General features: G+C 45.8%; 1 protein-coding gene across 2 annotated transcripts; it reads right to left on the bottom strand.

Annotated features, from left to right (window-relative positions):
• Window positions 1-152: 152 nt before the first annotated feature.
• Window positions 153-11,315, bottom strand: LOC138777147 (serine/arginine repetitive matrix protein 1-like). 2 transcript variants are annotated; one of them, XM_069956253.1, is made up of 3 exons: window positions 10,071-11,315; window positions 7,595-7,729; window positions 153-6,729 (listed from the first exon to the last, which is right to left on the bottom strand). In XM_069956253.1, exons 1-3 carry the CDS (start codon window positions 11,212-11,214, stop codon window positions 6,131-6,133), a joined length of 1,878 nt encoding a protein of 625 aa, XP_069812354.1. In that variant the 5' UTR covers window positions 11,215-11,315; the 3' UTR covers window positions 153-6,130. The 2 variants fall into 2 exon arrangements, with proteins under 2 accessions (XP_069812354.1, XP_069812353.1); XM_069956252.1 differs by having other exon boundaries at window positions 6,636-7,729.
• Window positions 11,316-11,651: the final 336 nt, after the last annotated feature.

Here is an 11,651-nt window from a genome sequence, read left to right as displayed (position 1 = left end):
GAGTTAAGGTTAAATTTATATGTTGACCTCTCTCTATGGAGAGAAGCCAAAAACCCAGGTAAAGGATGGTTTTTTAATTATATCTAGAGTTGGAATCCTGCAGTATTACCAGCTCGTTACTTATACATCACAGACACAGATAAGACAATGTATCATGATTATAAGCCTGGAGAAAATGGCCCAAGTTTTATTATGGTGATCACATTTTATAGACAGATAAAATATAGGGTGGTAACAAATGCTAATAAGACATAGATGAGGCGGTGCTAGTGATTTAGATATTCAGTCATGCGCAATGGCATCTATATTAGTATTCATTATTATTATTCAAAAAGGTTAGAACAATACATTCTCTGCAATGATACTTTCACATTATTCCCACTGTAACAGACAGGCAACTTTCCTCTGAGAACGGCCTTGGACGCTGATAAACATGTCTCTGAGGGAAATAGTTCTTGAGACAAAACATTCTTTCTAGTGTCCATATCAGAAGTTTTCCAAGGTAAGAAATGGTCCAACTATAAGTTAACCCTATCAGGGACTCTCTAATGTGCTGGAGCTTCTGAGCAAGAGGCCTATATATATGTGTATTCATATAGGTACGGTGCAGGTAGGTAAAATCGTATCGCTGGCCTTATCATTCCCCCATTTGACATCCGTGGAGCATGGATATGGTTCATCACTGGTGGTTGGGTCGTAGCTGGAGGTTTTAAGGACTCTACCCTCAGTCGCAGGTTGATCAAGGGACCACAGGTGAAAACATCCTCCAAGTACTAGTACAGCATCCAACCTCCAGAAATGTCCAGGCGGCACAGATTCAAGAGAACCGATAAGAGAAAGAAAGCATAGTAACGTTAGTCTCTTATATGAGGGTGAAGCTTCTTCCTGTTTGTCGAGGTTTTACACGAGAGAAAATACACATGAACACTTTTACTGAAAAACAGATCAGTATTATGCATAAGACCACTTGGAAGAGACCCTGAAGGACTCCCATTAGTTTATGGGCATCACCATAGGATAGACAAAAATAGTACTATACGTTTTATTGAAAGTTATAGATGGCGGAACAAACTTACAGCAGATGTGGTAGTAAGATCTGCAATAACCGAAAGAAAATACTAAACAATGGGCGAGTCTGTATAGTATACATCAATATACAGCTTAGTTACAACAAAACAAATAAAAGCTTATTATCAATACTCAAACAATCATATATATATGACAAATACCTCTCCGGATTTTATCAAAATAACCAAACCTTATTGTCTCATCACTCCTGTCCCTAAGATTTGTCCCTAATCTTGACTACAGATGTAGCCCCCTTCTCTAGGTCCCTTTACCGTAGGACTGCTTTAAAGGTAAGACAATCCTCCGTCCCGAACCTAACTAGTCTCCTGTCACTCCTACGTCTCCCTGTGACACTGAGTGATCAGACAATAAGTTCTTCACTGTATATAACAGATGTGACTCTATCACAAGGACTCTACCACTTTGGTATCATGTGGGTATTGGAAAGTCACAAAAACTAACTTTAAAAAGTTTCTGAAAATAAAAAGTTTAGATGTGAACAAATCTTATCTCATGGCAAAAGCAAAAATAAAAAGTTGATTGACACATAAACCAAAAACAGCATAACAGGTGAATGCAATAAAATCTCCACAATGTGACCTACTATGTAACCTCTAGATTCACTTATAATAACCAATTAGTGAATTCACAATCTTCAGTACCGGATTCTAAAAATTTCCACTTCTTTTTAGTCTTTTTACTTCATTTTGTACCTAGAAAACGTCTTTATGATTAGATCACACAGGACTAATGACTGGTCGCATGGTCACATCTCTTCCTGTACATAATCATATAGTATTATACATACACCAATAATATGAAGTGACTGGGCGCTTATTACCGATATAATATTTGGATCCTACTGAATTGTCTCTTGTCTGACTGAGATCATCATATATTACACATAAGATAACCACCATAGAAATAACAGCAAAGTGTAAACGATACATCACCTAAGGTTTCAAAGCCTTTTTATGAGAATAATATATATCATATGATCCTTTTTGTAATAGTAGCATTGGTATGGATCCTTTATCCTTAAACCCATCTTTTGACTGACAGGCCTCTTTACAGACACTTGGACTCTTGGCCTCAGTTATATCGCTTCTTTTAAGGCCACTAGTATCACCTCAGACATTGGCTTTGTCGTCTCCCATAGTTTTGGCTTGACCTGTAAAGAAGACACCAATACAGACAAGGACATACCTATATAGGCCACCTGTGGCAGGTGGATGACGTCCACTTACATTCCCTAAAACAGGCAGGAAGATGACAGACTATGCAGACAGGCACTTTACGGTGTTACTTACAGTAGGTTATGACAGGTGTAGATAATACAGCCCTACACAACCCTCTTTGCTATATTTGTTGTCCCCTGGGCCGCCCAATGTGAGGATACTACACCACATTACACATGGCTTCCTTCTGCTGGTTTTGTCAGATAACTTACAGTGGGATACAAGGCTGTCAGCAAATAGTTATTGGATGCCATCTTTACCCAGTACCTCTTCTCCATCCGCTGGTCTCACAGCTTGTTGCTGATTGTCTCTGGAAAAGACTTAAAAACAAACAGATCCACATCTCCTCCTCCACCTGTACACTATGTACGGTTACCTCAGGAAGAGACTGGACACATCTCCCCCTCCACCTGTACACTATGTACGGTTACCTCAGGAAGAGACTGGACACATCTCCCCCTCCACCTGTACACTATGTACGGTTACCTCAGGAAGAGACTGGAAACATCTCCCCATTCCCTTGTACGCTTTGTACGCTGTTACCTTGGGAAGAGCACAGAAACCACCGCATCACCAGCTTTATCCATCATCCATCACCCTTTTTGGCATCAGGGTTTGTCTGCGTGAACGTTGCGTCAGCCGCTCTATGGCAGCTTTTTGGTAAGCCCAGGGACCAAACAAATCTCTAATTTGCCAATTAACCCATAATGGTGGGCTTCATATAGACATCTGCACAGTTACCTTCAACCATCCTACATGTCTCAGTGATTGTCCTCACCTCCAGCTTATAGCAGGAGCGGTTTCTGCAGTGGAACGTCACTCTGCATGGCGGTCACCATATATCCTTGCGTCTTGTGTCATCCATCTTTGAAAAGTCTGAGATAATCTACAATGAAAACTTTTAAACTTTCATTAATATTTGGGCTTTCAATTACATTTTCATCTTTCACAATTTAAAATATCAAACACAATAAGTAACAAAAACATCCTTATTCAAAAATAAAAAATTTGTACGGTGTTTAAAAAAAATTTAAAACATCAAAATTGGCTACTCCATCAAAATGGGCTGCTCCCATTTCCATTCACCTCTATCCCCTCCCCCATTTGAATCTACATCAATAGGCAACAGAGATGCTGGATTCAATGCACTTAGCACAAGATATATATATATATTGGGAGGGCATAAGGCGTGCAGACTGGAGCCATGGACATGGGTTTGGTTTTTACTAGGGATAAAAGTACATATATATTCATGAGCTAAGTTTGCTATAATCATCACAAAACTGTTAACCCTAAAAATAAAAACATTAAAAAAATAATTAAACATTGTACACTCGTCCCATATTAACCTTCTTTTGATAAAAAAAAAATTAAATAAATCCACTGAAATGAATATTCCTTCAATCCGCTGCTCTTATCAGTAAGCAGAACGCTCTGAGCTTCACTTCTAACCTTGAGCAGTGAGCAGTAAAATCATAGATACAAGAGTTAAAACTTCTTGGAAGTTTTTATTTTATTTTTTTTCTAACATCCTTGAAGTTACAGAAGATATCAGCGCTGTGCTCTTATGCACCAGACTGTAACCTTGGACAGTGGCACACATACTTATAACTTAGTAGGAAAAAAACCAATTTGCGTAGAACTTATTAGGATAGATGTGTACACATATATACACATATATATATATAAACACTTGTTAAATAAAGTTACATAGAAATATATATATTTTACTGTAGTAAACTACTTCTTCTTTGAAATATCATACGTTGGGGACACACACTTAAAGAAAATCTGCTTACAATATATATTGGGATACATATATATACTTTTTAAATAAATGTGTAAGTTACAGTAATAAGTTACTACAGGCTCCTTATACCATTGGGTTCTTAATAAGTGCACAAAATTCTGCGTTTGATCTTTACCAATTATCACTTTTCTCTTGACATTCCTAATAAAACGTACTTTTTCTCTCTGACTCCTACTGACACTTCCGTATAACAATCTTATACACTAATAGGTCTAATAGACCCAGCTCCTTCAAACAGTCTCATTGCTTTTCCCTCCAACAAACCTTTGTCTAACTTTCTTCACCATCAGGTAATAATATTCATTAATAAATGTGCAAAACAGTTGTTAGACTCTATCGGAGAGTCCTGTGCCCGCCCCCTCAGTGACACTAAGCAGTATGGGCGGAGGACAGAAATGCCAGGAGTTAAAATGGCCACCGGACTAGATAACCGGATATAAGGGTGTTGGCTTAGGGCATGGTTTTGAGACGTCACAATTATAATGGAGACGTGGATGATATGGGGAGTGTTTGGCTTTCCGTCGCCATCTTTGAGGGCTGATTACAGAAAAGTGGCGTACACAAATAAGCAAATGTTCCACGGTCGGGACAACAGAAAATGATCAACATTTTTTTAACACGTAACATACTTCTAAAGGGGAACACCAGCTTAGTAAGACTGGCTGAAATACAGTATAATGTAGGAGCGTACATTACATTACACTAACAGCTCTGATTCTTTTTTTTTTTTTTTTCTAATGCTGCTTGCATGTGATCTGCAGCCCTCAGAGCTGGTTGATGGCCTTGTACAAAACATAACAAATAACACACATTATGTACTTTGTATGCTGCTTCACTACGCAGCATTAATTAACCTCTTCAGCTCTCTCAGTACTGTATCTAGCAATGAGCTGGACTGTTCTCCTTGTCTGAGTACGTGGCTTTGTACTCAGACACTTACATGGCAATATACACTATTTGAGGTTAGGCTGCCCACCTCCACAAAGGCATTGGTCTTACTATCAGGTAAGGGGCACTTTAAATCAAAGTAACTACTTCAACAGCCGACCAAGGGGAAGATTCCTGCAGAACAGACTGCCGGCATCCCATTGCACCTTGGCTATCTTGCCTCTGAAATGCAATAAACCCAACTTATGCTACTTAATTACACACTGACAACTTTTTGTTCTTTATAAATGCGTAGGGGTAGGCCACAGCTTTTTTTAATTTTCTTAGAACTATTTTAAACTTTTAACATATATTTTTATACTGTGAGGATAGGACCTTGCGCTGTCGCCTTCCTGGCGAGGACACCGGAATGCCAGGCCACCGCTCCGGCGGTGGGCATGTCTTAGTTGTTCTGCCGGGTGCCTCGCCGATGCTTCTCCTTCCTCCTCTGCAAGGTCCCCCCCAGCGCCAAGCTGTGACAACAGTATTAAACAGTCAATAAACACATACAAACAAATAAACTTCTTTCACAGAAAAAAACATTAGGGAGGGTGGGTGGGAAAGCTGTTTAACCTCTGCCTGTCACGCTGGTGTGGTGTTCTGCCACTTCCTGCCAGTTACTTTTGTTAGGCTATTTCCCCACCCCCAGACCGCCCCCAACATGGACCGCCTTCTAGGTGCTTGCTACGCCCCTGTCCCCGTCAGTCACAGTCACCGGCTGCTTAGCCAGCACCAGTGACCCAGACTGCCGGCATCCCATTGCACCTTGGCTATCTTGCCTCTGAAATGCAATAAACCCAACTTATGCTACTTAATTACACACTGACAACTTTTTGTTCTTTATAAATGCGTAGGGGTAGGCCACAGCTTTTTTTAATTTTCTTAGAACTATTTTAAACTTTTAACATATATTTTTATACTGTGAGGATAGGACCTTGCGCTGTCGCCTTCCTGGCGAGGACACCGGAATGCCAGGCCACCGCTCCGGCGGTGGGCATGTCTTAGTTGTTCTGCCGGGTGCCTCGCCGATGCTTCTCCTTCCTCCTCTGCAAGGTCCCCCCCAGCGCCATAGGTGGGCTGTGTACCCCTACACTGCACACCTACCCCCACTAACCAGAGTAAATAGGGCCCTTTCAATGGCATCCTGAAGACCCGAAAGGAAAATATCCAGACCGATATCATTAAGATGTACGCCATCTTGCAACATCAGGCGCCTGTTGTCACCTTCTAGCTGGCGATGGCGTATCGCAATACCCCCTCTAGTCCTGACGAATCTTGAGATTCGAGTATTCAAGATGCGCCGTGCCCTCTCAATAGCCCCGGGGTTCCTGGCACCGTTCCATACAACTCGGGGCACTATCTCCGACCAGACTATAATCGAATCACTAAAGAAGTCGGACATTCTGATTAAATCTGATCTAATCACAGAAATCAGCTCAGCCAAACGTACAGAACAAAGGTCATTGCCACCCGCATGAATTACTAGCACGGCAGGACCATGGACCTGTTTGCTGATGGCAATGACCTCTGATAAAACTCTGAGCCAGCGTAAGCCTCCCACACCCCTCCAGGAGACATCGGCCTGTGAAAAACCTAAACTTAAGCCGCCAGGGCGGCAAGAGGCCCGCTGAGCAGCCCTGTGTATGAAGGAATGCCCGATCAACCAGACAGCAGGACGGCGTTGACCTGAAATACAAAACATGCAATCAGTAAGATAACAAATTCGGCCTTACATAACGTTTGTAGCAGTCAGAGGCCCACCTCCCCAAGCGTCTAACTGACTCCCCAGACATGCCTAGTGCATCCGCTACCGTGGCCGCACCTATTCTAAAGGAATGCGTGCCGTACTCCTTCGGATCAGCCCCAACAGCTACCAAACATTTTTTAAACAAAGATTCAAATTGGTACTTCGTTACTGCGGAACCATCTTCGTGAACCAAAAACTGGGGAAGTGTGGTCTCTGGCTGGGCTGGCCGAATTTTTACATATTCTTCCACTAGGTGTACCGGGCAGTAATCCCCACTTAAACGATTGACAGCTAACCAAGCCCCTGCAGCGTATATATCTGTCTTGGATTTTCTAATGAAGATCTTAATGGAATTGGGGAGGATAACTACATCAGGCAGGCGGAGCCCTGACGGCTTAGTCTTTGATAAGGCTACTAATTCGCTAACCCGCAGGGCCCCAAAGAAAGCTAAACTAAATGCTGCCTGAAAAACGACTACTTCATAGGGGGAAGAACACAACTCTCGCAAACTAACTATTAATTGCTGCAACAAAGAAAAGGAAATGGGTCTACGCTTGTCCCTGTGAACCACTTCTTTCTTCCATCCCCGCAAAACTAATTTTACTGCAAGATCCTTAGTGGAATCTGCGAGACCCCAGAGTCTAAGCATGAACGAAACCCCAGACAGACGTTTTCTTGCCACCATGGCGGATACCCCTGCCCTTCTAAGGTTTGTTAAGTAAGTCCACGTAACCTGTTTACAAACCATGGGATGCGACCAATCCAACCCTGCTGCGCATGCCAACCACTCCTCCCATGCCTTACCGTGACTAGACCACGTAGCGTCTGATAAGGATGATTCCAGCAATGGCCTCAGGTGTTCACCAGCTCCCAAAGAAAAACTGGGCATGGCGCTCCTTCCCGTTGTGCCCGAGGATGCAGCTCCCTGAAACGACTCCACTGAAAACGGGAAAGAGAATCAGCCATAGAATTATTCTCACCTGGGACGTGCTTAGCCCTAAAGACTATGTTATATTGCAAACATCTCAAAACCAAGTGACGCAACAATGCCAAGACTGGTAAGGACGTTGATGTCAAATTATTAATAGCATACACGACACTCAAGTTATCCGTCCAAAAACGAATCCTCCTATTTGCCATTCGTACAGCCCATAACTCCAACGCGACAAGTATCGGAAACAATTCTAGTAGGGTTAAGTTTTTTGTAAAACCTTCAGACTCCCACGAATGCGGCCATGGCTCGGCGGACCATTGGTCCTCAAAAATTGCGCCAAAACCATGGCTACCTGCCGCATCCGTGTATAGTTGCAGGTCTCTGTTATCCAACTCCTTTTCCCTGAAGCACGAAATACCATCGTACTCCTGTAGAAAGGAGCGCCAGGTTCTCAAATCGGCCTTCAGGGAAGCCGTCAGTCTTATGTAATGTGACGGTTGGCGTCCGCCAGCCGTGGCCATGTACAGGCGGCGAGAGAAAACTCGCCCCATTGGCATTATCCTGCAGGCAAAAACCAGAAGGCCCAACAATGACTGCAACTGGCGCAGCCTGACCTTTTTGGCTAAGAGGCATTCGTCTATGGTCGACAGTAATCTTGCTAACTTTTCCGGTGGCAAACCCACCACCATACGTTGCGTATCAATTTGAACGCCCAGGAAGGATAAACATGTTGTTGGGCCTTCTGTTTTTCCCTCAGCAACAGGAACCCCAAACTTATCCATGAAAAACCTAAAAGTATCCATGGCCTGTTGACAAGCTTCCGTGCCGGCCGAACCAACAAACAAAAAGTCGTCGAGATAATGCAACACCGACGAGATGCCCGATTCGTGCTTAACTACCCATTCCAAAAAGGAGGAGAAAATCTCGAAATACCTGCACGAGATCGAGCAACCCATCGGCAGGCACATGTCGACGTAAATCTGCCCATTCAAATGACAACCGAGCAGATGAAAACAATCCTCACGAACCGGGAGAAGGCGGAAGGCAGACTCTATGTCAGACTTACCCAAAAGGGCTCCGGGGCCAACCTGCTCCACCAAACGCAACGCCCTGTCGAAGGAGACATAAGTAACCGCCGCCTCCTCCCGGCTAATACCATCATTAACAGACTCCCCAGGTGGAAAGGACAAGTGCTGGATCAATCTGAATTTGCCTGGCTCCTTCTTTGGGACCAAGCCCAAAGGCGAAAAACGCAAATTGTCCATGGGAGGCTCCAAAAAGGGGCCAGCCATGCGACCCATAGCCACCTCCTTATCCAGCTTGTCCTGTGCCACCTCAAGATTCTCATTAACCGAACGTAAGTTAGTAACAAAACTCAAACTAGAATTCTGAACATGCGGTATGTAAAAACCCTCTGAAAATCCATTAATGAGGAGCTCTGCCTCCTGACTCCTGGGGTATTGCTCTAGCCAGGGGCGCATCTTTACCACGCTCACTGGCGTCCTCGGGTTTCCCACCGCTGCTAGGTTTTGTAACTGCCGTCTTACCTCGTTTGAAACATCGGATTGCAGAATGAGCACCTCCGCAGATGGAGCACTCGTGTTTAAAACGACACGAGGCGAAGAACCTGCAGTGGCCCTCATTGAATAACCAACAGGCCCCAGAACGCTTATTGGCTGCCCCTGAGGGGGTTCCGCTCGAAGCAGCCAATGACTGAAAGGGGGGCCTCTGCTGCGACATCATCAATTGGATCCATACGTCGGTCGCCTTTGTAGCCCATCCGACCTCGGGCTGCAGAGCCAATCGCCTTCTGAACTCCTCGTCGTACCGCCACCATGCAGATCCACCGTGCAATTTATAGGCGGTATGAATAGTGTCCATGTAAACGAAAAGCTCGACAGCCTTGGTAGGGTATCTAGATGTCAGAATACCGGACATCGTAGTGAAGGCCTGAAGCCAGTTAGAAAAAGTCTTGGCCACTTTGGCCTTCTTATCCTCAGATTTGTCAAAACGCTTTTCTTTGTCTACTGTTAAATGGTCGACCGATATCAAAGACCATATGTCTACATATTCATTAGCAATAATTTTTTCCTTAACTTCGTTAGATAGATGTGTCCCCAAGGGGGCCACCCCACAAAAATGTGAATCTTTAACATCAAACCCGCTGATGTTGCCATCGCAGCCGGCGAAGACTCCGCCGCTGGGGAATGTAAGCAAGCTCCTACAGAAGCCGCTTGATTTTTTGACACCTTATCCACACTGTACGCAACATGGAAACCACTTCACTTTCCCCACTAGTAACCACCTGTGGTGTATGAGACCATGCCCGAAGGCAAGCCAACTCACCTTCGGAGACACGCAGAGGTGCAGAACCAGGGTTGGAGACAGAAGGCTGCGGAGCCGATGAGGTGGGGGGGGCGAGCATGGATCCTGTATGAGAAGATCGCTCAAGCCGGGACTCCCTGCTACTCCGCCTTGATGACCCACGGCTTCTGACCCTGCGATGAGAACTGTGTCGCACTCTGGACTCTCCAGACGATGAAACAGAGGAAGGTGAGTAACGCCTGTGTCTTGGTGACCTGCGGTAGCGCCTCTTGTGGCGCCTACTTTCTTCATGTTCCCTGCACGCTGACCTGGGACGGTGGGATCCAGAAGCGTGGGAAGTGCGCCTGCGCCGCTTACGGCCGGCAGATTTATAGGACTCAGCTGAAGAAGAGGAGGAGGAGCTGCGGGTGGCATGTCTATCCCTTCTGCTATGCCTGCGCTCCCTACTCTGCGACCTGCTGACAGAGGCAGTAGAAGCTCTAATTGATAGAGCCTCATCAGGGGGAGAATAGGGCTCTACATCAAAGAATTCACTGCTGGAGCTATCCTGTCCTGCAGTTCCTGCTGGGGAACCAGCAGGTGGCGCTGCAGTGCAAGGGACGGGAGGCACGGGAGCTGAGCTAGGTTTTGGCACACGGCCAAACCACCTAGCCAGCCGACCTGGAGGAGGAGGGGGAGGAGAGGGAGCAGGAGGGGGGATCCCCACAGCCGTGGGAAGAACAGAGGGAACCGGAGGGCAGGCAGAGGGGGCACTGGTGGAATGGGAGGAAGCAGCAGCCGCTGTGATCCCTGAATCTAATGGAGAAGCCGACACACACTGCCCTGAGGCAGCTGCAGCTGCTGTTCCCTCACTCTGAGCAAGGCGGGCTCCCCTGGCTGCAGAGGCACGCACCGCCATGGACACTCTCCTATGCCCCTGCTCAGGGGGACCTTGCAAAGGGGCCTTCCTGGACTTTGCAGCCTTTTTACCTGTGCTGCGTCTCCCACCAGCCGGGGGAGACGGACTCAGTCGGGCGGGAGCGCGGGCCGTCCGTTGCGGCCGTGTGGATTGGGGAACCGTCGGGTCAGCAGGCAGGGAGACTGAGCTGACCAGGGGAGCAAGCCATGCAACCCCTTCCAGCCGAATCCGTTCCTGGAGACGGGCCAGGACATTGTCATCAGCCATGACAGGAGGTAAGCCAGACAAAAAGCTGTTTAACCTCTGCCTGTCACGCTGGTGTGGTGTTCTGCCACTTCCTGCCAGTTACTTTTGTTAGGCTATTTCCCCACCCCCAGACCGCCCCCAACATGGACCGCCTTCTAGGTGCTTGCTACGCCCCTGTCCCCGTCAGTCACAGTCACCGGCTGCTTAGCCAGCACCAGTGACCCAGAGGGTCTATATGCCACCATTGGACGTAGGTTGGCTTTTCGCAGGATCTGGGGTTTGTATACAGATATAAACTGGGTACAATGGTGTAACATAATGATGTGGCTTGGGTCTGCCACACACACTACAATATTCTGTCTTATCTAGATATTGTTGGTCACCGGCACATGACATGTCCACCCAGCTGGACCTGTGCTTCCCACCCATTATCCTAAATGTTTTCCTTCTGTCTGACC

The sequence above is a fragment of the Dendropsophus ebraccatus genome, unplaced genomic scaffold, assembly GCF_027789765.1.
Source record: "Dendropsophus ebraccatus isolate aDenEbr1 unplaced genomic scaffold, aDenEbr1.pat pat_scaffold_525_ctg1, whole genome shotgun sequence".
NCBI lineage: Eukaryota > Metazoa > Chordata > Amphibia > Anura > Hylidae > Dendropsophus > Dendropsophus ebraccatus.
Note: the sequence above shows the minus strand (reverse complement) of the source record. Positions and strands in the feature narration are given on the sequence as shown.